Source organism: Papio anubis, chromosome 7 (genome assembly GCF_008728515.1).
Source record: "Papio anubis isolate 15944 chromosome 7, Panubis1.0, whole genome shotgun sequence".
NCBI classification, from domain to species: domain Eukaryota; kingdom Metazoa; phylum Chordata; class Mammalia; order Primates; family Cercopithecidae; genus Papio; species Papio anubis.
Window position 1 is genome coordinate 136,823,209 of NC_044982.1, and position 26,482 is coordinate 136,849,690.

Consider the following 26,482-nt stretch of genomic DNA (forward strand, 5'->3'; position numbering starts at 1 on the left):
CTCCCATTCGCCCTGTGAAATGCCTAGTCACCTTTGCACAAATCCAAGGTGAGTTCAGTTCACACGGGACCCTTTTCCCTATTGTGATAGTATATTATTGATTAACATCTATCCTTACAGTTTTAACTAATGTCCAGCTTTGTTTGTCTTTAATGCTCTTTACTAACCCATTTCAGAGTCACAACCTAGCAAAGTAGCATCTGAAATAGAAACAAAATTATGTGTTTGGCCTCTGAACTAATGATGAGCAAGCCACTTGTGAGCATAGCTTTTATTTGACTACCGGGTCCAGAAAACAAAGGGAAAATGCATAAGGTCCACACCTAGAAAGGAAACTTTTAAATGTACTGGAGGACCAGAGTGGCCTGCTGGGCCGTGAGCTCCTGTTCAGGGCCAACCTTGAGCAGTACTGCATGGTGGAAACAGCCTGGGCTTCACTGGAAGCCAGGAGACCTGGGTTTGACTATTTAAAGCTATGTGGGATTAAGAAAATGTGGCACGTATACACCACGGAATACTATGCAGCCATAAAAAAGGATGAGTTCATGTCCTTTGTAGGGACGTGGATGCAGCTGGAAACCATCATTCTCAGCAAACTATCACAAGAACAGAAAACCAAACCCGCATGTTCTCACTCATAGGAATTGAACAATGAGAACACTTGGACACAGGGTGGGGAACATCACACACCAGGGCCTGTTGTGGGGTTGGGGGAGGGGGGAGGGATAGCATTAGGAGATATACCTAATGTAAATGATGAGTTAATGGGTGCAGCACACCAACATGGCACATGTATACATATGTAACAAACCTGCACGTTGTGCACATGTACCCTAGAACTTAAAGTATAATAAATAAATAAATAAACAAAAAATAAAATAAAAAATAAAGCTATGTGACCTAAACATTGGTTTCCTCATTTATGAACCTTGAGCCACAGTGCCTGACTCATACTTGATGCTTCAAAAAAAGTACATGCATTTAAGCTCCCAGACTGGTTAATCAATGTTTCAGCAGCCAATTAAGTGACACAGGATATGTTTTGTTTCAGGGACAAACATAATTTATTTCTAGGTTATATTTCATGTCACAAGCTGAGCCACAGAAGCTGCCTGTCTACCCTCAGCCCTTTCTCTCTGACCAGCCTGCTGAGCCCATCTGGATCATGCTGGCTTCAACTCTTCGTTTGTATCCCATCGTGGGCCGTGAACCCCTGTGAGAATGTGATTAAAATTATGAACTCGCCCCCAAGAAAAATGCATGTACACATAAGCACACAAAGTTGGCATACAACTGTGAGGGGTTCTCAGAGTCCCTGAAGTATATCCGCAGACTCTGGCTGAAGACCCTGGGTCTAAACCATGGCCTGCAGAGGGCAGCAGGGCAGCTGGAGCCCACACTGAGAGCTGCATTCAGGGAAGCTGGGGACGCTGTAGAACTTGATGAGTTTTTTGAAGGCACTTTTCTTCAGCATCATCATCTCTTCTGGAAACCTGGAAAAGATTCTGACCCTGGAGGAGCCCCCATTCTTCACAGAGGCCTCTGTGGGCAGTGGCTTCTGAGCACTCACTGGCACACTGTTGCAGCTGAGGGAGCGCACTGTCTTCTTCTTAGTCTGCACAGACAAGTAACTGAACAGGAAGGAGGACAGCTTGTGCTTCGTGGCATCCGGGGCCTCTTCTGAAAAGCAGTCATCAACTGGGTCTGGCAGGCTTTCATGATGGCGGCCGTTTTCCCTTCTCATGGGACCAGCTCCCACACACTGAGGCTGCTTGATGATCTTCCTGGCCTGGACTGGATCATCTCCTGCCCCACTGACAGACTGAAGGGACGTTCCACCGGCCCAGGCTCGGGCGCCCCTGATTTGGGGGATGAGGTTCCCAACCCGAGGGCTGGGTTGGGAAGTACAGTGCTGACTCAGGATGAGAGTGGCAGCATCTCGGATGAGATTCCAGTCTCTCAGGATGTCATCCCTAGTGGTAAACTGGGATGTCACAGTGAAACGGATGATTAACTTGTCCTGGATAGTGGCCGGGATGAGGAAGAGATGGCCAGCTTTAGCGATTTCCTTTAACACATTTTCTGTGAGACAATTAGGACCCTGTTTGAAAAATAAAGAGAAGTCTCCATCACACCCCTGTCAGCATCCCCAGAGCCCAGCATTTGTGTTTCCGAGAGGCTCTGGAGCACCACATAACATCATTCACAGAGGGGCTTGGAAGATGGTATTACCTTTAGACGAAAAACCACCAGGCCAAGGTGCCTCTTGGCAGGAATTTCAAAGGAAGGGTCATTTCTGACCAGAGATTCAAAATATTTAGCCATTTCAGTACCCTGGAATTGCAAATATAAAGAGAACTGAGATTCACCATCGGACGAGGGACTAACTATGCATAAACTTTCATACTGCTAAATAGTTTTAAACCAGTGCCACCTTCCCATCACAGAGACCTAAGCGGCTTCTGCCTCATTGTCATCTCCATTTGATTTTGCTCATATTCCAAGCTGGAAAATGTCCAATGGCCCCCTGTTTCCTGTCACATCGGATCCACCTCGAGAATTCATCTCAGGGCCCTCTTTAAACTCAGCCCCAGAACCCAGAAGGCATGTGCTTTGCAGTCCAGGCAACCTGACCTCAACTCCTGGTTTCACAGCTCCTGGACCGGCCAAGTGGGCAAGTAAGGGCCAAAACCCAGCCCATGCTCTGCATCCCCAGCCAGGTGCCTCATGCGAGCTGCATCTGGCTATAGGAAGAGATGCCTGTTTCTAGGGCACATAAAGTTGCCATATGGGATAGTGGCAGCCCTGCCCCATCCTCAGCCTACATGCTTCACTTGCCTCTCAAACCTCTTCTCACCCTGTACCCCAAATGCCCTTTTCATCCCCTGTTTCTGACATTCCATAGAGAATATATTTTCACATCTTGTCCCCACCCACCATGGACAGGTTTTGGACCTGGTTAATGGATACAGAGTTTCCGCTCAGGATGATGAAAAAGTTCTGGAAATAACTCACACAACATTGTGAGTATACTTAATGCCACTGAATCGTGCACTTAAAAATGAGTAAAATGGTGCATTTTATGTTATGTATATTTTGTTACAATTTTAAAATGTTAAAGGCTTTGTATTATATTAATCTTCCACTGAAGTTCATGTCATCTTTTTAAATGTCCTGGGGTTTTTTGCTTTTTGTTTTTAAACTGGGATTACTAACTAAACAAGAACAGGACTTGCCTTTTCTTTTCTTTTTAAAAAATTTCTCCAAGCATCCAGAAGAGCTCAATAAAATATTTGCTAAGTAATTATATCAATTAGTTCTCACACTTGCTACTCTATTTCAAGAGAGGGCAAGGGATTTAGCTGATCGTCTTTTTTTTTTTTTTTTAAGAGGGTAGGGTCTTGCTTTGTCACACAGGCTAGAGTACAGTGGCATGTTGCACAATCAAAGTTAACTGCAGCCTTGAACTCCTGTGCTCAAGTAATCCTCCCACCTTCACCTCCTGAGAAGCTAGGACTACAGGCACGCACCACCATGCCCAGCTACATTTTTAAATTTTTTTGTAAAGACAGGGGTCTCACTAGGTTGCTCAGCCTGGTATCAAACTCCTGGGTTTAAGCGATCCTCCTTCCTAGGCCTCCCAAAATGCTGGGATTACTGGCATGAGCCACCATGTCTGGCCCTGATCCTTTCTTTTGACCATAATGAAATGAGTTTCTCCAAATCTTTCTCAGAGCCCCTTTCTCCCCTGCATGGTCAGTTTCAAACAGCACAGGACTTTTGACCTGCTCCATTTCTAACCTGGGCCCCTTCACCCCTCCTGAGGCAACCTGGTGATCCCTTGTCCTGGGAAGGGCAGGGATGCTGAACTTAGTGCGGACACTCAATCAGCATAGCACACCATAGCCCAGAACTCCTGAGCTCAATTGAGCTTCCCACCTCACCTCCTGAGTAGCTGGGACTACAGGCACGTGCCACTGTGCCCAGCTCAATCTTTCCATTTTTTAGAAGGAACCAAGGGAAAGTGACTTTCCCAAGTGACAGCAGGGAGATCTCCTTCCATTGTGCTTTTATCCCTCCTATAACGCATGCTGTTTGCAACAACATGTTGAAGCAGAGGTCAGGGGAGAGGAAAACACAGAGCACAGGCAGCACCACCACCTCCAAAGCCCCACTTCACAGGTCATGAAAAGAGAGCTGCTGCCAGTGCCCTGCACTGCTCTAGGTCAAGGGCAGGCACTGTGCAGCCATGGCCAAATATAGCCCCCACCTGTGCTTGTAAAGTTTTTTGGAACACAGCATTCCCATTTGCTTACATATTGTCTATGATAGCTTTTGTAGCACAGAGGTAATTACAATAGAGTATGGCCTACAAAGCCAAAAATATTTACTATCTGGCTTTTTATAGGAAATGTTTACCAATCCCTATTGTAGGTGATAGGAGATGATGATGATGAGGAGGATGGTGATGATGATGGCAACTTATAATTAGATGAAGAAGGAGATGATGAAGGAGGGGAAGAAGAGGAGAAGAGGAAGAAGTACTCATAGAGTACTTAACTGAGTAGTAGGTAGACCCTATGCTAAGGGCTGCATATATATTATCTCATTTAATTTGAGAGAGGTAGTATCCTTTTCTCATTTTTATAGATTAGGAAGGCATGGCCAAGGGTGGTGGCTCATGCCTGTAATCCTAGCACTTTGGGAGGCCAAGGTAGGCAGATTGCTTGAGCCCAGGAGCTTGAGATCAACCTGGGCAACATGACAAAACCCCATCTCTACAAAAAATACAAAATATTAGCCGGGCATGATGGTATGCACCTGTAGTCCCAGCTACTCAGGAGGCTGAGGTGGGAGGATCACCTGAGCCTGGGGAGGTCAAGGCTGCAGTGAGCTCTGATGGCACTACTGCACTTCAGCCTGGGCAACAGAGACCTCATCTCAAAAATAAATAACAATAAATGAATAAATAAGGCAGACAAATATAGAAAGTTTAAGTAATTTGTCTAAGGTCACCAAATAGTAAAGGGTAGAACTAAATTTCCATTCTTTAAAGCACTTCTCTGTAACAGAGAAATGTGAAATTTAATTTTATATAACTTTCCAAGAGCTCAGCGTAGTAGAAAGCAGCCCAGAGTTAAAGATTTGTAATTGGGAGGCTTCGGGGGAAGTCCCAGGCCTTCTTCCCTCAAGCAGGGCAATTGCTCCCTCTGAGCCTTGCCAGATGAGAGTGACCACCCCAAGCACTGTGCTAAGAATCTAATGAACAACTAGAATGTATGTTTGCATTGAAGGCATTATGCAAGTGTTAATAATTATCATCACAGTCAAGTTGAAGAGATAAAATTAAATCATATCAAACAGCTTTGTTTTCATTCCATTTCTTCTATCGTGGGACATTGGAAGAACTTTGAGCTCAGTTTTGTAAAGGGGTTTGAGTAGGTGATCATAGGGATGCTAATGAAGCAGAAACCAGAACAGATGGAATAGGCAGAAAAGCTCCTGGTGGAAGCAGAATTTAATCCATTCACAACATTTGGAAAGGAGAGGGCAATTCAGGTGAAGGACACGGGTGAAGGTGCAGAGATGGACTGAGCATGGGGTCTGGATGGGTCGATGAAATGCCCAAGCTAGGGTAGGAGCTGATCATCAAGTCCTTGAAAGCCAGGCCCAGGAGCGTGGGCCTCATATATGGTAGGCAATGGGGTTGCTAATAGGAATTCAGGGGTTTGACTCGCAGACGGAAGTGCTAAGGGAGGTTGGTCAGGATCTGCACATTGAATATCCAGTCCCAAATTGTAAGCAAAAAAAAACTTCCTAATTACTTGTAACCTCCACCAACCATTCCCCACCCACAACCCTCCAGTCTTGAGTCTGAGTTTCTAGAAACAGCACAAAGTGCCTAAAGTTCCTCAATATTGTTGGTGGCAGCTGCTCATTGGTAAACAACCAGTGGTGATTACAAAGGTAAAGTTACCAACATTAAAACCAGTCATATGAAACTGGAGAACATTATGTTAAGCAAAATAAGCCAGGCACAGAAGGACAAATTTCACATGTTCTCACTCAAGCATGGGAGTTAAAAAGCAAGCAAACTGAGCTCGTGGAGACACACAATAGAATGAAGGTTGGCAGAGGCTGGGAAGGGTAGCAGGGAATGGGGGATAAAAAGGTGATAGTTAACGGGGGCAAAAATACAATTAAATAGATCTAAGGTTAGGTGGCACAATAAGGCAACTGTAGTTAACTATAATTTGCTGTACATTTCAAAATAACTAAAAGAATGGACCTAGAATGTTTCTAACACAAAGAAATGATAAATGGTTGAGTGTGGATACCCAGTTACCCTAATTTGATCACTGTACATTGTAGGCCTGTATCAAAACCTCACACATACCCCATAAATAAATGCATAATTATTACATAAGCATAATAATTGATTTTTTTTAAGTTTTAAAAAGTCATAGTTACCGCTTCCACCACTTCATTTTGGTTTGTGTTTGTTTAACCCAGAAGGAATTCCCTAGAGGCAAGGTGGAAGGCCAAGGCACACACAGGCAGAAAGGATAGTGTCTCCAGCGTCCCCTGCCGCTTTTATCAATGGCTTTGCCTTGCATGTGGGCTCTTGTAGAAATGGGAGACCACCACCAGTGGCCAGAGTTCTTAAGTCCCGCCTCTTCCATGAAGAACATGGGAGAGAGGCTGTGCCTGTCTCATTTACCTCAGTGTCCCTTTCTTAGCACAATACCTTTGTAATTGCTGGATTGAATAGAAATAAATTAAGCCAAATAGGGGCTTCAATAAATGCCCGTCAATGCAGGGAGGTTTGTTCCAGACTTGGTAGGTCTACCTGTCCAAGCCAGGAGAGCATTGTTTAAGGCATAATCATAATAGTGCTAAAATATTCAGCCAGCTGTGACCACCGAGGTAATTCCAAAGCAGATAGGATCCTACCCTGGCCACACACACTTCCCCTTGATTTACTTTCTCTTTCTCTCTCTGCAAACCAGACTCTGGGGCCATCCCTCCCTAGTGCTCAGTGACAGCAAGGGGAACAGTGAGACACTCAGCAGAAGACAGGCATCAGGCGGCCCTCGGGACATGTTGTGCTCAGCGCTCCTCAGGTTAACAAAGAGAATCAAATCCCAGGAGCTGAGGAACAGGCCCAGACACCTGAACCAGACACCGCAAATCTCCTGGGCAGATCTGCAAAGTAGAAACCAGCTTTCCCCGCCATGAGAAAACGGAGGAACACAGGCTCAGCCCCCACAGTGGCATGCTACATACATGTCTGACATGTGCTTGAAGATTCTTCACCCCGAAGGACCGAATCACGAACCAGAGTTTAATAGACCGAAACCGTCGGCTCAGGGGGATCTGCCAGTGCTAGAAACAAAGGAACACAGTGCCCACGGTTAGAGACAAGGGCGCCCCACTCCCTCGGGCATTTCTGGGCATTATCTGTTGCCTGCCCAGCCCTCCAGGGATGAATGGTGTCACCATGACTCCGGAAGCTGTTGCTAAGGAGTAAGCCAAGCTTCCCAACGGTTGCCCCATCGTGTGACCAAGTCACTGATGAAGGTGGCCAATAGTCACTTGTCTGAGAGCCAGACAAGTGGAAATCAAGTCCATTACCCTGAACCAATGAGAAGGGCACTTTGCTTTAAATTGCTCCTTTAAACATTTCATCCCAGCCCAGAAATTCAACATAAGGGCAATACATTTTCACTCTAAACGAATCTATATTCCTTGAATAGCAGAAAATAAAGTCCTATTTTGATCCCCCCCAAAAATGTAAAGTATAGTGGTTAGAGCACAGACACTAGAGTCCTGCAGACCTAGGTTTTGCCTCCAGCTCTGCCACTTACTAGCTGTGTGACCTTGGGTAGTGCCACCTCACTGGCTCATCAGTGCGGGACGTAAAGAACCAACTGCACCTCCCGGGGAAGTGGCGTGAGGACAAAGAACGCCAAGAGCCTCAGAAGAAGTTGTCAGTAGGTGTTGGCTATTTCGATTATTTTAAAATGTGAGCTACAAATCACAGTAGCATTTCTGTCTAGAGCCAAGATGATCCCTATTTAACCTCACACTGCCTTGTTCATTTTCCTGTGAGATTCGTGTGATCTGAGGGGCATCACTCCAGCTGTCAGATTTCAAATGAGCAACGAAACTTCTGCCTCTGTTAGATGAAAATTGATCCTTTGCTCCTGGTGGCCAAATTCAACAGAGCTTAAAGTTCAAAGTTGCAGCCACCACAAACCTGAAAATTTCCAAATTAATTTCAGACTGATTTCTCAGATCTGAAAATAGAGCAGAGGATTTGGAAAACATTTGCAGTTATTATAATGAGTCATGTGGTTTCTAATGACGTCTCCCTCAAATGTCAGAAAGTTTCTACCACAATTTCTGTTGACTAAAAATAAATGTTTGTCCCACTGCGTATTTATCTGGCCATGCACAAGATTATCAAATCCTCACAAATGTCCTCACCTTCACCCTTCACCCCAGTTTCCTAAGCCAGGCACAGTTGGGACATCACCCCTTTGTTGATGGACAAAGTTTCCCCAGCATAAAAGTACTAAGCCTTTGATTTCCAAGCAAAAAACTCTGTTGTGCTGAGGACCAGCTTGTGGCCTTTGTGCCAGCAGAGGGCATCAAAACCTGAAAATGGAACAAAATTGCTGTAACAGGGAAAGCGTCAACTCCACCTCTTGTCCATGGACACTCCAAGAGAATAATGAACGGATGATAGGGGTCATCTCTTAAAAGGTTCTGATTTCCAGATAGTTATAGCCAATTTATTTCATATATAGAAAGAGCTACTTTGTTTTACCAGCAAATAAACCAGGATAGGCAGAGGTGATTTTATTTTGACTTCTTCACAATCTTCCTCATTCCCAGTTGCTCCTTTGCTTGTCACTATTCCAAAACTGATCCATGCTGACTCAGCAGAGTGGTTCTAGCCAACATTTTCTGTTGGATCAAAAAATCTGGACATACAAAGGCTGACAGGACTCTTCTGTACCTTGAGGCATCCCCAGCCTCCTCTATGTCCTTGTAAGGTTTTGCAGGGCTCCCCTGCCAAGGTCAAGGTAATGCTCCCTCCACTGGTGCTCTCTGTCCAGTGGGAGGCAGAAAAGAGGGAGCTTCTCTGCTGTCAGAGAATCTAGTCCTGATTTTAGGTGATTCCAGGGCCCCAGGGATTAAGCACCTAAGTCTTCTCTCCTGGGATGCTGGCCTATTTTTGGCTCTTCTCAGAGCAAGACGGAGCTTCTGTTCGAAGCTGCAGCCACCTGGGTGGGAAAGACATTGGGCCCATGTGAGAGTAGCTACGAGGACCCTCAGGATCATGACAAAGATAGCAGCTTCACTTTTCTAGGAGTTTCTTCATGGACTTCAAAATCAAATCCGTAGGATTAAAGGTGGGGGGAAGGATAACTGTCAGGCAGCACTTTCTGGGTGGAGAGGTAAAAATAATAAGGTTCCCCAGAGCAGGGCTGGGAAGAGTTTACTGTAACATTTTTATGAGTTATCTGGAAGAGAGAGAGAGCACTGTAAAATCTCCAAACTCCTGGGAATGAACCCCAGGAAGATCCTGAGGCACTGTGGTAAATGAATTTAAAGGGTAACATGAAATTCAAAAGGACAAGAGTGAACATAATGCTCCTCAGTTATGATGACCCAAATATACTGGTAGGAGAATGGGCATCAATTCACACTCAGGAAGCAAACCCACAGTTATCCCTAAAGATATCTGACCCTTGGGCTGTTCCGGAATTTTTTAAATTTTTCATTAAAAATCTCTGAAAACCCACCAGAAAGAGCAGTGGAGACAAAGAACCATTATTTTTCTTTATTTACCTCTAGAGGGTCTTCTGTCACTACCAGTAAGCCATGAGGCTTACCGCTGCAATTCTAATCCAAAAGCTTCAAAAATCTAAAGAGGGTGTGGGCTGGTCCAAAGGAGAATAGCCAGTATAATCAAGTGATGACGAAGGTATTATTTTAAGACTAAAAGGGCAAGACACTTCAGTTGTCCAAGAAGACAAGATAAAAGCATCTCTTCACAAGGAAGGACACTTACGGGGGTCAGACACTGCTCTCAGCGCTTCAGTGTATTAATTTGTATAATCCTCACAGCAAGCCTAAGAAGCCAGAACTGTGGTCATCAGCCTCATTCGACACAAGAGGAAATCTGGACACAGAGTTTAAGTCACTTGTCCAAGGTCACACAAGTTAGTAAACAGAAAGCCAGGACTCCAATACAAGCCATCTGGCTTTAGCACCTACATGCTTACCCACTGTCATAACAAATCTCAAAGAAGAGCTTTCAGAAATACTATGCCTACCATATATATATCGAGCACTTGCCACACGGTTATTGTGCTAAGTGATCTACACGTGTTCCCATTTAAGCTTCACAATACCGTGTGAATCAGTGCCACTATTCTCATTTTACAGATGAGGAAAGCGAGGCTCAGAGAGGTCCATTAGTTTCCCAAAGGGCCGCTGCTGCAATGGAATTCCAAACCAAGCTCGCCCCCACTCTGCTCTGCTGCCTTCGTTGGCCAGGTAATGTGTAATACATTCGTTTACATCCCTGTCTCCCCTCCAAGTAAAGGAAGGGCTCATCCTCAAACTGCGGAGTCAATTTGTAAGAACTCGTTTCCCTAAGGCAAAATACTGGCTGAGGATGTGGGATCAAGAGAGTTGAGGTTTGCCGGGCGCGGTGGTTCACGCCTGTAGTCCCAGGTACTTGGGAAGCTGAGGCAGGAGAATCGCTTGAATCCGGAAGGCGGTGGTTGCGGTGAGCCAAGATGGCGCCGCTGCACTCCAGCCTGGTTGACAGAGCGAGACTCCGTCTCAAAAAAAAGAAAAAAGAAAAAAGAGAGAGAGCGAGAGAGAGAGAGAGAGAGAGTTAAGAGAGTTGAGGTGCAGCCAGCTGGGGAAGTCAGGAATGCTCGGAGGCTTCCAGAACCTCACACAAGTCCCGCAGCCCGTCACTACCACAGAGCTGCCCCACAGCGCCTCTGTCAGGGACGAAAAAGCAAAAGCGATTTCAGCAAGAAGGCTCTTTCCCCACCGGGGAAATTGTCCACCCTGCCCTGCTGCTGGGTGGGAAACAAAAAAGATGACCCGAGATGGAGGCAGAAGGAACTGGTCCACCTGTGACAGGAAGAGCATTTCTAGGAATTAAAAAAATGCCACAAATATTCAGGAAATGTGCACACTGCCTCAAAGGCTAGTCTCATTTTCAACCATTTTCTGGGTTTCATTCTACATACTTAGGGACAATTAGAAACCAAGGTACGCATTGGCAATATTCTGAGAGGAGCTCATAGCGTGCTGCCTTCTGAAGGGAGCCACCGTCCAGATTTTTGGGGGGTCAGACGCCCGAGCCCACTAGGCTGCCTGTCCCTGGCCACTCACCATGAAGTCGGTGGCCACGCCTGAGTTGGCATGCCTGAGGTAGATGGGATTCACACTGAAGGTCTGCTGAAGCTTGTACTTGTCCTTGACCCTGTGGGTTTCCAAATGGGCATTAGTGGCTGGGGTCTCTCCAGAGGAGGCAAGGCTTTCCCGTGTGCTCAGAGCTGGGCTGCTCCACTCACCAGAACCCAGTACAGTCAAAATGCACCATCATCCACTTGGAAGGATTAAAGGTGAAGGAGTCGGCATACTCAATCCCCTTCAGAAACCCCCGGAACTCGGGGCACAGGAAGGCAGTGCCTGCATAAGCAGCATCGATGTGGAGCCACAGCCCCTCACGGGCACCTGAGGAGGCAAACATCACCTGGCTGGAGGGGAGGATGAAGTGGGGAAAGGTGTCTCTCACCTGGCCAAGCTGAGTGGTGGGCTGCAAGGATGATGTGCTTTGGCTAAATGAGAAATGGAGGGGTGTGGAGATGGGAGCAGGGGGAGTCAGTTTGAAGAAGTGGGGCTGAAGGAGGCATCGTTGCCTCCTAACAGGAAAGTCTACAAAGCCTCGCCCTTGCCTTTTTCTTCCACTGGGTAAAGGGCCAGCACCCTCTTGGCCTCAACCTAGAACATCCTGGCACAGAAATCAATTTCCCACCAGCACAGAGAGCAATGTTAGCACACCGAATACAAAAGTTAGAGGGTTTCTTGCTTGGGGGTTAAACAGTCCCGTCTGGGTTTCCTCTCTGCCTTTAATCTCTCCCATGATTTCCCCTACCCAACCCTTTTCCTTTTCTGAAGCTAGAATAGAAAGCATTTCTATTCTAGCCTAATTCACACTGTATTTTGGATATAGCCTGCATTAAGTAAAGTTCAACATACGAGTAAGAGGATGAGAAAACCAAAGCCTCTCCTAGGACAAGGGGCAAGGTAGGGCACCTCTAACTCTTGTCACACCACTGGGAAAGGCAGTGTCCAGGGATCCCTGGAAGACAGCCTCATGACCTTTGGTGGTTCTTCCCATGTCTCTGCATTGACCAAAGAGGAGCAGAATAATCCCATAGAGCTAGTCTCAGGTTCTTGCTTTCGGAGACATTTAAAAATGTATTCCTTGTCTTCCTAGCCAGAGAGGGAAGATACTTACAGATGGGGCCCAGCTCTGACAGACAGTCAAATGCACAGACCCCAGTGGTCCCTAGTGTTGCACAGACCTAGGGGAAAATGAAGGCAAAATATAGGAGGGTGGGCTCGTGTGACACATTTGGCCTGAGAAAGATTTCACCACACATGCGATCTTCTCCCATCCATCCCACCAGAACAGTGTATATTTCAGACTGTGTTTTACCATGACTCGTAAGAAACACATTTTATATAACAATCTAGTACATGTATACATGTGTATTTGGAAAAAAAGTTTCATAAAACAATGCATACTCTGGCTATCTGTGTGCACTCTAATATTTTATACTATATTTCTTTTTAATGCTGGTTATGACCCACAAAATTTATTCCACCACACACCTATGGATAGCACCTCATGATGTGTAAAATACTGTATGGGAGGACCTTTCTGCTTTCGTGTGCAGCATGTTACTTACCTGAATTCTGCCAAAATTCCTTCCTCACATCCAAGTTCTATCATTCTAAGCTTAGGCACACATCCTGACTTACAAAGACAGGCACCAAGCCCCGCTGCTTGTCTTCCTCGATGGCCTTCTGAAGAGCTTCCCCTCGGAGTGAGAAGTTGTCATCCACAGGCAGAAATTTCATCTTCACAAGGGATATCAAACCAGCCTTCTCCACGGAGGAGTGAGCCTAGAAGGGCCACAGAAACCTGTCAGCAAGAGTCGTCCTGGAATGATCACTCCCCAGAAACTGCTGAAGCCTAAGACTCGGGGAACCGAATACGATCGTTGCAAGCTTGCCTTCCTTACAGTTGCTGGAGACAAGCTTCCAGGTCTGAGCTGCCCGGAACCCCAGCGTACTCACATCTAGAAAAAAATTGCTCAGGGACCAAGATTCCAGAAGCCAAGCACCAACCCGAAGGGCTGTCCTGCGTCGGGCAACTCACCTGGTCAGACGCATAGGCCACGAGTCGGGCATTCAAGCAGGACTCATCAGCATCGGGCTCAGACGTTTTCATTTCCAGGATTTTGTTCTTCCTTGCTGCCAGCAGGGCAATCAAAGTGGATTCACTGACTGTGCTCTGCAGGGGAAAGGATTACCATGGCAGCCTTTCTGTGTTCTCTTGCCAAATTTCCCCAGGTTTTATAGTTGTTTCTCTCTCTCTCTTTCTCTGTGTGTGTGTGTGTGTGTGTGTGTGTGTGTGTGTCATAGCTATTCACAGAAGGAAATACACAGCTCCTCCTGCCCAAGGTGCCTATCTCCCTCCCCAGCTTGCATTCCTATTCTGCCTTCTAAAATAAGCTTGCACCTAATACCACCCTCTCTGTTAGAGAGGCCACAGAAACCGAAAAGAGAATGTTCTGTCCCTCCTGGATATGTTTGCTCCCCATATAAAACATATTTAAAAGAAGAACTCTCAGTTTATTACACAAATGGAAATGGAGTTCGATTCCCCAGGGAGAGAGGGTCCTGGCCTTTGCGAGAGGCTGGTGACTTGGGCCCATTTAGTTGTCAATAGCTCTTGTGACCTTGGGCTAACCTTTCCCCTCCAGAAGACTCTTTTCTGTCTATGAAATGGAGAGCATCCCTTTAACTGCTTCCCAGGACGGAAGTATAGATTATCCAAACAAGGGTTGGGTAGGATTTTGCTCTGGCCGTGATTGTGGAAATCTTCAGGGCCACCTCAGAAACTTCACAGGAGTCTTTATGGTTCCTCATCATTCATTCACCCAGTCTTTGATGTCTTTGCTTCTTGAAATCTTCAAGTAACCTATAGCTGATAGAATCCTGCTAAAAAGGCCTGGCAGACGCTGTCATGGAGAGTGGTGTGGACCAGATCACACAGATATTAAGTGTCTGGGAGTTACTCCATAACAAGCTATTTATGTAAAGAGGTACATAGCATAATAATAATAATAATAATAATCAGCTGGGTGCAGTGGCTTGCGCCTGTAATCCCAGCACTTTGGGAGGATCCCTTGAGTCCAGGAGTTTGAGACCAGCCTGGACAACATAGTGAGACCCTGTCTCTTAAAGAAAAAAAAATTAGCCAGGTTTAGTGGCGCACACCTGTAGTCCCAGCTACGTGGGAGGCTGAGGTGGGAGGATTGCTTGGGCCCAGGAGGTGGAGGCTGCAGTGAGCCATGATGGCTCCACTGCACTCCAGCCTGGGCGACAGAACCAGGCCCTGTTTTTAAAAAAAATAATAATAGTAACAACACCTTCCATCCGTATTGCAATTCCTAGTTTACAAAACACTTTCTGGCATTCTACTTGCTCCTCACAACACCTCTTTGAGATAATTATGATTCTTGTCACACTAAGATGAGGAGAGGGATGCTCAGAGAGATGATGGGACGAACTCAAGTTCACATGGCTGACGATACAGGAGAAAGCATGGTTTGGATTTAGACAGGCATGGGTTTGAATCCTCGTTCTTCTGCTTAGCAGCTGTGTAAGCTAGGGCAAGTTATTTAATCTCTCTGAACTTCAATGCTTTTATCTCAAACATTGGGGAATGGTACTATTCACCTACAGGGTTCCTGAGATAATTAGATGAAAAGCAAGATCATGTACCATAGACATTTAGCATGTTCTCCCAAATATGACATCCGAAGTTGTAACTATTTGCTGACAACCCAAAATGTCCACAACATGCAGCAATTTATCTTTCTTCCAAGGTTCAGATTTTAATCTTGCTGCAAGGCTGGAGTGAGAGAGGGAGTCACTCAGCTAGCAAGAGGACCCAGTGAACTTCCTGGCTCTCATCTCAGAGTGACATGGCAATTTTTTTATTTTTTGAGACAAGGTCGTCCTCTGTCGCCCAGGCTGGAGGGCAGTGGTGCAATCATAGCTCACTGATGCAAAAGCACCTAAGCGTTCCGGGAGGCACCCAGAAAGCTCCATTCCATGGCACTGCTGTTGAAAAAAAGAAATATTTGAAGAGCCATTATTTGACAACTATCCAAAAGATAGGGTCAGAGGATGCCATTAATCAGTTTATGCTGTTAGTTGCTCTCACTGCAAGGGATCTCCTGAACCTAGCAGGGAGAGAGAGAGAAGTCCTCCCTTGCCTTCTCCTTTCCCCTTTCACCGTGAGATGCAAAATGGGACAACAAAAGGGAATTGTCAGATTATAGACTAAGAAACCCGAATCAAGTCATACTGGACATGTGATCATGTGTTGGCTCTTTAATTGCTTTCAAAGGAAGTAGCAGCACATGTGAATGAAGCAGCAGCTGAGGTGGGAGTAGAGGTGGAAGCTGTGATGATGGTGGTGTTGGTGATGATGGTGTGGTAACGTGGGGGAAATTCCATGGAGAACGGGAGAATTGCCAGGTTAGGGTTTGGCTTGTTTTTCACTACTTAGCCCCCATGCTAGGCGAAGCTTTGCCAGGGGAAGTACCTGCAGGACGCCTCCGCCCTGGCTGCTGGGGTGGTAGTGCAAGAAGTGCTCTGGAAGTCCCAGCATTTTTGCCAGCCAGTCCATGACGTTCATCTCTAGCTCTGTACACGCAGGGCTGGATGCCTGAGAAAGGAAAAGGAACTTCGAACTGCACAGCCCCAGGGCACTGAGGTGCCCCCACGAGCTCCAGAAACATGTCTGCCCCTGATGGTGTCAATGGGAACCTTTCTGGAAAGGGGTCAATGTTAGGCTGTGTGCCTCTCTCCCGGTCCACGCTCTGTCAACCAAAAAGAGAAAATAATGTGGGGTTTTGGATTCATGTTGCCCTCAATGAGGCGAATTCTCCAAGGCTCTATGGAGAAATAGCCCTAGAAATCGTTGGCTTGGATTTGGTTCTCCAAGACCCTAAAATACATAGCTGAGAAGTCCTCAAATGCCCAGGGGGAGGTTTTAGGACTAAGAACGTACTCTTTCCTAGAAAAGATAGCCCCCATGCTAGGCGAAGCTTTGCCAGGGGAAGTACCTGCAGGACGCCTCCGCCCTGGCTGCTGGGGTGGTAGTGCAAGAAGTGCTCTGGAAGTGCCCTCCCACCCACACACCCGTAAGAGTTCAGGCTTAAAATAAAAAGATGTTCTAGAAGGCTTTTTGGCACCATTTAAAGCTGAGTGGTGCTTAAGGGGTTATTAAGGGAAGTCTCAGGACGTATCTCCAGCTACTCAAATACGAGAGCACAGGGGAAGTGGCAACCCAACAGGCATCAAATTGCTTAGTTAAGGTCACAAACTGTGGCAATAACCGGATCTATATCCAAATCTTATCTGTGTCTCTATGAGCTGTGTGATCTGGGGGAGATAAGTTGCTTAAGCCTCGATTTCCTCACCTACACAATGGGACCAATACTCGTGATTCCATAGGGTTAAAGGATGCAATGAGAAAATTAAAATAAAGCATAAGCTTAAAGAATGTAGCCGTTGTTAATAGTTATCGTGGAGCCATATTCAGAAAGAAAGGCAAAATATGTCTGCCGTAGGATGCCACTCCCTGCTACGTTCCCCATTGCCAGTAGTTACAGCCATTGCTACTCACCCACGTGAATCCCAAGCAGTTGATGGCATCAGCCAGCATGTCTCCTAGCAGGGAGGGCCAAGAGGTGAGGGCTGGGTAGTAGGCGTGCATATGGGGGCTCTGCCAATGTACCACCTGGAGGCAGAGCATGCACACAGTTGGCACCAGGAGGCTTTCTTTCTCCAGAGACCATCTCTGGCAAGGTGAAGTGTCACTCTAGACATGGGCTGACACTTTTAAGCAGAAATAAGTGACACAACTCCATGAAAATCCGACTTGTTAACTGGTGTTCTTGCCACTCACATGGCTCATGTCCTATGCTAGATCATCAGTGGAGCCTTTTCATATATGCAAAGTCCAGAAGGGAAAATGCAAAAGGAAAATCGCTGAAGTAATCCAGTTGTGGGATTCTGAGTGGTATTCACATTAGTCCCCAATACTTACCGCTCATGCCGCCTCTGCCCAGGAATAAAAGGAAGGAGAGACTGTGAGCTCTAGAAAAGTAGACTGCTTGTTTCACCCAGTTTCTTGCAAAAGGCACCTTTTGTTTTATGGAGCACTGAGCTCTCTGGGCATGCAGCTCAGAGGGTCAGGGTGAACAGGTTCAAAGCTGTCCTTAAGCATCACATTGGGAATGTAGTGAGGAGAGGAGACAGTAGAGAGGAGAGCCCAGACCAAGCATATTGGAGGCCAACCTCCAGGCTAAGCCCTGAGCCCACAATCAAACGCGGATGTAAGGAGGAGCTGAGTGGGCAGGGGGGGCCCCCCATCAGAAGTCAGAAGCAGCCCCAGTGGTTCATCTGCCTCATGGATTATCTAATCTCTCCTCATCTCACTGCTCTGCAAGCATGCCCTGTTCCTTTTTGAGCAATGCTGTGTCCCCTGATACAAAGGCACTCGCCATAAAGACATGACCTTCCAAAACCTGCCAGTTTTTAGAAAGCTACTAAATATTCATTTCCTACTCGAACTCTCCCCTAGCTCCCACAGCTCCCTTCGATCCCTTCCCTGAGCGATGGAACGCTGTAATTCTAGATGTTTCACTCTACTGAGGACTCATTTGATAACCTCTTAGAACATCATCCTGTTCTTTACTGTGCACAAATACTCAGAGTCCTTGAAGAACAAGGGCCTTGTCCTGGACAACATGTATAGTATAAGGAGCATAAGAATTAAGTCCAAGGACACAAGTTCCCATCCCACCTCGGTCCCTAACCAGCTGTGTGACTGTGTAGATTTACCATGAAGCTAATGAACTTAAGCTCCAACATACCATGTTTGCAGGGGTCTCTTTTGAGATTCATTCTTTTTTCTGAGACAGATTCTTACACTGTCACCAGGGCTAGAGTGCAATGGCACCATCTCGACTCACTGCAACCCCCGCCTCCCAGGTTCAAGCAATTCTCCTGCTTCAGCCTCCCAAGTAGCTGGGATTACAGGTGCCCACCACCATGCCTGCTAATGTTTTCATATTTTTAATAGAGACAGGGTTTCACTATGCTGGCCAGGCTGGTCTCGAACTCCTGACCTTGTGATCCGCCCGCCTCAGCCTCCCAAAGTGCTGGGATTACAGGTGTGCGCCACCGTGCCCAGCCTCATTCTTTTTTGTTTTTCAAGAGGAGGTCTCAAAAAGCGTTTACAGTACAGACCCCCTAAAACCAGGAGCCTATCCTGCACTTCCCTCAACCTCAGTTTCTCATCGTAAAATAAATCTTGTCTCCCAGGGTTGCTGTGTGGGTGGAGGTGTGGGCAAGAAATGTGTGAAATGTTAACGGTAAACTAATCATGTGGGTGACAGACACATCACATATCCTGACTTGACTCAGAGAATCAAACCTCTTCCTCCGATTTTCACCATGCAAGACTCATGACCGGTAATAACCACATCTCCTGCTCTCCATGCCTTCTCTTACTTACTTCTCACAGGACCTTATGGGGTAGGGCCTATGCATTATCTCTGTTTTACAGGTGAGAACTGGGGCTGGCAGAGAGAAGCAACATCCCTGTGGTCACACATACCCCATACGGACAGGTGACCTCAATGAGACAGAAGCCCAGACACCTGAGCAGGGTGGTGTCCTGACTTTTTCCATGGGAATGCCCTCTCTCTCTCGTGAAAAGTAAATGAGGATTGTCTAACCAGGGTTGGAATTAAAGGGGAAAGAGAATTTTTCTTCTCTTATTTTCTAGGTGGTGGCAGGAAGAGAAAAACTAATTCAGTTTTCAGTGAGGCACTGAGCAAAATGAGTAAGCAAAGGGCCAACTGCTTTCAGGCCAGCTCTCGGAGGCTGGTGTGGCCTGAGAGATGAGTTGAGAGATTTGACCCTTATTATCACTGTGTTTAGTGACAGTATTTTGGAAACCCCAGACAAGGGCTTCTACCTCCTAGCCCTATCAAGAGACAATAGTCTGTTCTCGTAAGATAAATAAGATAAAATAAGCCAGAAGGGCCTTATCAAAAACAAACAGACCTCTCTTTCCAGAAATGAGCTTCACCAACCACACCCACAGCAACTGCTGGAATTCCTTTCAATCAAATGAATCAGCTCCTTTCCACCTCTTCTGACAGTTGCTTTCAGTCTCACTCTCAGATTACAGTTAGCCCCTCAGCAGATTACATTTTACAGAATAAAAACCAGGAGATAATCTTATCAGGATCTAGCCTCCGTAAGCCTTACTGATACTGACATTTTCAAAAGATGCTTGTGAAATAGGCTGAATGGTCAAAGAGATGAGTGGCTTTATATGAAATTGCCTTCATGGCCAGGCGCAGTGGCTTAGGTCTCTCATCCCAGCACTTTGGAAGGCCGAGGTAGGAGGATCACTTGAGCCCAGGAATTGGAGACCAGCTTGGGCAACATAGTGAGACCTTGTTTCTGTTGCTTTAAAAAAAAAAAAAAAAATCAAAATTGCCATCACTTTCTGAGCTTGAGTATTTTCCCACCCCTGCCTCTAGCATATTTTTTGTCACTTTTTTTTTTTTTTTTTTGAGATGCAGTTTCACTCTTGTTGCCCAGGCTGGAGTGCAATGGTGCTATCTCAGCTCACCACAACCTCCTCCTCCCGGGTTCAAGCGATTCTCCTACTTCAGCCTCCCAAGTAGCTGGGATTACAGGCATGCGCCACCATGCCCAGCTAATTTTGTATTTTTAGTAGAGACGGGGTTTCTCCACGTTGGTCAGGCTGGTCTCGAATTCCCAACCTCAGGTGATCCTCCTGCCTCGGCCTCCCAAAGTGCTGGGATTACAGGCGTGAGACACCGCGCCTGGCCTTTTTGTCACATTTAAGTCAAAAGTTCTCTGGCAATGATGAAGGCAAACCTCAAGTTGGCCTCAGGAAGAGCCTCTAAACGTGTGTGGTTCAGAACACAAATGCCCTAAGCGGGGAGAGGGAGGACACAGCCTGTGTGGGGGTGCGGAACAAGAGAGGCAATGCTAGGGACCCAGGCTTAGCCAGGCACACTCAGGCACTCACCAGTAGAGGTGACAGAGGGTAGGAGAAACGGCAGAGCCTGTGAAGTAAGACTGGTCTAGGTTAAAATCCTGGATCTACCAGTTACTAATTCTGTGACTTTGGGCAAGACAATTAACTTCTCTGAGCATCAGCAGTTTCCTCATCTGTAAAACAGGGCCACTGGCACAGAGCTGGCACGTGGCAGGGAGCCCCACCACAGGAAGGGAGTCTACTTTAGCATGAGCACATGGCAGAGCTCCTCACCGCCGCTGGCCAGCGGTGTCATCACCACCCATCAAGGCAGGCTCCAGCTCAAGCCCATGCATCAGCCAGCTTCCATCAGCTTCCTGGCCCTACCAGCACTATCCCCGGCTGCACCTTCCATCATGGAAAGTATCAATGATTCAGGGAAAGCCCCCTCTTGCTCTTGAAAAGCAGCTCAATCACCAGACTTCAGAGGTGCCAGGAGGGGTTGCTGGGGCCCACTCAGTTTCCTGGACCAATGCAACCTGGTCACCAGAGTGTCCTTGCGGGGATGTGTTCCCCACTTCCTTCCTTCTCTTTGGTGTGGTCTCAGATACTGTATAGAAGAGTCCCTGGCTCCGTCGTCGGGGCCAGGCACTACCTCCAGCTTCCTCTCCGCTGTCTTACTACCCACAGTTGTCCTTTCCCCTCAGACAAAATGTTCTCTTCTCCACCCATCCCATGAGATTTCCACACTTCTGCCAGACTGTGCTCCGGAATGCAGGTGTTCTGGCCAGCCCTGCCCTGGCATCATAAACCTCTTGCCATGGCACAACTTGGAAAAAAAAAAGAAACCTAATACCAGTCAAAGTCCTGCCCTCCACATGCCTCACAGATGGGCTGGGGTGTTAGTGGCCAAGTGGCTGAAGGATGCATTCTCATCCCAAGCTGACACAAAGCAGGCCTTTCTTCAGGCCACCACCCACCCTTCTGTGCCCTGAAATCCAGATCTGCCCTTGTGGTCACTGTGTCTCACCCCAGGCATGATGATTCGTTCAATGTCCCCAAAGATGCTGTCCCAGCTGTCAGGGTCCTCAGGAGCACTCTCAGGCAGCTGGGCTCGCAGGTAGCCAGGCTGCACGTCTGGCGTCACACGTCTCTCCCGCACAGTGCTCAGGTACTGGCAGATGTAATCCACCATCTCTCTCCCTAGAAGTGACATAGAGAAATCAGGCTCGAGTCCTCTGACTGGGCCTGACCGATTTGTGCCCATCCCTCTCAGGTCCGGGCCAAGAGACTTGGTAAAGAAGGAGATGGATTTGGCCAGGCGCAGTGGCTCATGCCTGTAATCCCAGCACTTTGGGAGGCTGAGGCAGGTGGATCACTAGGTCAGGAGATCGAGACCATCCTGGCTAACACGGTGAAACCCCTCTCTTCTAAAAATACAAAAAAATTAGCCAAGCATGGTGGCAGGCGCCTGTAATCCCAGCTACTCGGGAGGCTGAGGCAGGAGAATCGCTTGAACCTGGGAGATGGAGGTTGCAGAGAGCCAAGATCGCACCACTGCACTCCAGCCTGGACCCAAAAAAAAAAAAAAAAAAAAAAGAGAGACAGATTCATGGGCCAAGGGTAGGATCTGATCCCCTGCACAACCTTATCTTCAGAATTTAAAAAAAGAGTAAGGGAGTGAATGAATGATGGAGGGAGATTCTGAGTGAGCAAATGAACAAGAGGGAAAATCTCCAAAGCACAAAACTCTAGCGCCAAAGTGAAACGTTTCATTTTCTTTCCCCTTCCTTTTTCCACTTCAATTTTGATTGTCTCTCCTACCTTTCTTTCCTTCTCAGAAACAGAACATCTATTAACTACTTTATAGGTTCCTTGTATCTACAAAGATATTATTTGTATCCACAAACTCTACAGCTCTTTGCATCCAAAAAGTGTTACACACACACCCACCAGTTATATCTGGTAGCACAGATGGAAAGATTCCATGCCCAGTTCCAATAAAGGACAAAAAAACTATTTTTTCACCATTCCCATTGAATCCGTTATTATTCATCTTTTTTGGACTCATATGAGGACTTAAATTCAAGAATCTGATTAAAACTGTAGGCTTACATACACACAGAACTTTGTGTATAATTTCTGAGGCTCACAGAATTCCTAAAGCACAACCATGGGTCCAGACCAAGCCCCCTGCCCTGGCCTGGGAAATGTGGCACCAAATCTTAATGACTTTCTCTCCCTCCCTGCTGCCTCCATCAACACATCAGTGCTTAGGATATTTTTTAGATGCTAAAAAAAAAAAAATGTATCAAGTGAATGAACATATGAATAAGGAAGGAAAAAAAGTCAAGTCGAACACTCTGAAACTATTGCAAATTATTTATCCTTTCAGGTTGCAGTCTTCAGTGCCTCTGTTGCTGTGTGTGTGTGTGTGTGTGTGTGTGTGTGTACATATTTCTTTGTCTGTCTCAATATCCATTCCTTAGTACTTCCTGAGCTGCTTTTACCTGGGAGAGGGAACTCAGTTTCTCCCCTCTGCATCAGCTTATGCAAAGTTCTTAAGAACAGAACCAGCCCCAGGCAACACTGATGAGACAAAGGTAGATTTCCACACCATTCTGTCTTCCTTCTGCTCCCCTTCAGCCCTCTCACATCCTGGTGCTTCTCCAGCAGGGCCCCACCAGAGATCTGAGAGCTCTAGACCTAACCCTCCACAGGTCCAGGAACAGTGCTAAATGTACTTGTATTCCACTCAGAGGATGAATATCTACAGGAACCTGCTCTCAGCTGACAGTGCCTTAGGAAAGCAACAGAAGAAGCTAATGCACACTAATTAGTGAGTAGAAGGATATAAAAAATTATAGAAATAAAGACATTCAAGATTCTCTTTTAAGCAACTACCTACTTTCCTGCTAAGGGAGAGCCATGTCTGAAAACTGGATAACCACTTGGTTTTGCCTGATACAGAGTAGGCGCCTACTAAATATTTATGAAATAAATGACTAAATGAAAGAACGCTACTGATAGGTTCGCACATGAAGGAATGAATGTTAAGAAAGAAAAGATTTGCAGTGATCACAGAATACTGAGAACATTTTTTTCTATTTCAGAATATGAACAATCCCCTTTTCCCATTTAGTGGCTCAGGAATCCAAATCCTCTATTTTGTGGGAAAGCGAGGAGGAAAAGCAAGGCACGGTAGTGTGGACGTGTGTGAGAGTGGGTATATGAGAGACAGAATGAAAGAGTGGTTGAAAAAAGTTTTACACTCTGATCCCACATCCCTTTTGCAGGAAAAAAAAAAAAGTGTTGCTGGTTCCAACTCTCAGAAGGCAATTCTAATGCTCCGGTCAAATGTCACCCCAAAATCTACGGGCCACCCACCAGCAGCTGTTCCTGCAGAAGTAGCAGCAGGGAAGAGGGCCAGGGATGCCTGTCGCTCACCTCTCTCTCTGTACTCCTCAGGCTCCATCATCTCCCTTGGGCTCTGGCTCCTTCTCACAGATGGACACGCAGGAGGTGGAAGGCGTGAAAGGCGTGGAGCAGCCCAGCTTCCCTCTCGCCAGCCCTGCGCACTCCCTGGCTGCCAGTGTGGGCCCTTTATTTAAAGGGTTCTTTCTTTAACCTTAGCTCCGCCCTTCAAAGTCCCTTCCTCTAGGTTTAATTAATTCCACCCTTTCTTTCCTGGTCCTCGTTGAAAACAGTGACCACAACTTCGACTGGTCAAGAGAGCCAGGATAAAAGGCGCTTCTAAATTAAGCAGTGCACTTAGCAACCCAAGCCTGCAGGCAGCCTCCAGGTGGATGCGGTAAAAGAGCCCTCAGTTATTTCTGCCCCTGGATTCAGACAATAGAGCTCCAGCCTCAGGCAAGCTCTCAGCTCAGTAGCCCAGAATAAGGCCAAGGGTATGCAGAAAAAGTAGCACAAATTATTAGTATTATTCCTGCCCCTGTTTCCTTATCAGCAGTAGGGAGGAAGGAACAGGCACTAATAGTGATGTCCCCTGTGCTCAGGAACGGGCAGAAGTTATCATTGACCACAATGGTTTTTCTATTACAATATACTACCTGTTGTTGTAGAGAATGAGAAAACACAGTTATAAGCCAAAAAGAATAAAAATTAAAACATCACCCCAAAATCATCACTTTTAGCACTTAAAGAAGTGGAAGGGGGCATGGAAAGGGACCTGCAGAAAACCCTGCAGGGAGGGGAAACACTATCCTTGGGGTTTGATTTCTGAGTAAAAAGTAATCCAGTGCTTGCAAGTTGCTAAATGCAATAGTCTGTCTGGTTTATTTGTTTCCCGTCGTCCTTCTTCCTCTCTTGGTGGCGTTTTATTTGTTACTGCTTCATCCTTGCAGCCCACAGTTTCTCTGGGCTTCCCTCCTACATCTCTGGCTGTTTGTTTCCTCCAGTGCTGGCACACCTCAGGGCACTGCCCTCCTTTCATCTTTCTTCTTACGTGGCATTGCCTATTTCTAAGGCTTTCTTTTTTTTCTTTTTTTTTTTTTTTTTCAGACAGAGTCTTGCTCTGTCGCCCAGGCTGGAGTGCAGTGGTGCAGTCTTGGCTCACTGCAACCTCTGCCTCCTGGGTTCACACAATTCTCCCACCTCAGCCTCCTGAGTAGCTGGGACTACAGGCACCCACCACCATGCCCCAGTAATTTTTGTGTTTTTAGTAGAGATGGGGTTTCACCATGTTGGCTGGGTTGGTCTTGAACTCCTGACGTCAAGTGATCCACCCGCCTCAGCCTCCCAAAGTGCTAGGATTACAAGTGTGAGCCACTGCGCCTGGCCCATTTCTCAGGCTTTAAATGTTACCTATGTGATATCCATATAGGTTTAAACATACCATCAGGCCCTCCCTATCTTTTGAGCTTCGAAATCTTATATCCAACTGCCTTTCTGACAAATCCTCTTGTATGACTCTGAGGCACCTCAAACTTAACGTATTGCAAAACTGTCTTTGCCCCAAAATATGCACCTCTTCTAGTCGTCCCTATCTCAGTTCATCATCTCTCCATTTTCCATCCACCCATCTATTCACCCCTTCACCATCCATTCATCCAACCACCCATCCATCCAACCACCATCCATCCATCCATCTATCCCTTCATCCATCCATTCATCCACCCAAATGCTGAAGGCATAAACCTGGAGTCTTCCTTCCCCTTCACCTTCCCTGCTCCCTGCCCAATTCAATCTGGTCAGATTCAGTTCTATTTCCAAAATAAATCTAGTCTGTCAAATTCTCCCCATTTCCATGACTACCACCCTATTCTGGTCCAAGCCACCATCATCCTTCACCTAGACTAATGCGGGAGACTTCTCATTGGCCTGTTACTGACCGTGAGTTCTTGGGCTCTCAATGTAATCGAAATTGAGAAGGCCAAAAGAGTTTTCCCAGACAGGGCTTTATCAGAGCTTATGCCCAGGCATAAGGCAGACAGCACAAGAGAAAGAGAATTCTCTGGCAGGCTCCCTGAAGAGAGTCAGGAAAGTAATTTTATGCTAAAGTAGGTAGGAACTTTTTAAATTACTACTGAAGAAACTACAGTGAGAAATCACTTCATACAGACTATGATGACTATAATAAAAAAGGTAACAAGTGTTGGTGAAGACAGGGAAAAATTAGAACTCTCATACTTTACTGGTGGGAATGTAAAATGGCACAGCCATTTTGGAAAATAATCTGGAAGCTCCTCAAAAAGCTAAACCTAGAGTTCTTTATGGCTCGACAATTCTACTGCTAGGTATATATCCAAGGAAAATGAAATCATGTCCACACAAAAACTTATACATGGGTGTTCATAGCAGAATTATTATAATAGACAAAGTGGAAATAATCCAAATGTTCATCAACAGATGAATGAATAAAATGCAGTATATCAATACAACAGAATATTATTCCACGATAATAAGGAATGAAATACTGATACATACCAAAACATGGATGAACTTGGAAACATACTAAGTGAAAGAAACTAGTCACAAGGAACCATATATTATATTATTTCATTCATATGAAATATCTAGAATAGT

General features: G+C 46.2%; 1 protein-coding gene across 2 annotated transcripts; it reads right to left on the minus strand.

The window, feature by feature from the left end:
• Positions 1-1,040: 1,040 nt before the first annotated feature.
• LOC101023980 (histidine decarboxylase) lies at positions 1,041-24,561 on the minus strand. Of its 2 annotated transcripts, XM_021940554.2 has the most exons (12): positions 23,885-24,559; positions 21,468-21,640; positions 17,036-17,149; positions 15,950-16,072; positions 13,490-13,624; positions 13,090-13,233; positions 12,563-12,629; positions 11,613-11,775; positions 11,431-11,521; positions 7,288-7,386; positions 2,233-2,334; positions 1,041-2,101 (listed from the first exon to the last, which is right to left on the minus strand). In XM_021940554.2, exons 1-12 carry the CDS (start codon positions 23,913-23,915, stop codon positions 1,355-1,357), a joined length of 1,989 nt encoding a protein of 662 aa, XP_021796246.2. In that variant the 5' UTR covers positions 23,916-24,559; the 3' UTR covers positions 1,041-1,354. The 2 variants fall into 2 exon arrangements, with proteins under 2 accessions (XP_021796246.2, XP_031524564.1); XM_031668704.1 differs by lacking the exon at positions 17,036-17,149 and having other exon boundaries at positions 23,885-24,561.
• Positions 24,562-26,482: the final 1,921 nt, after the last annotated feature.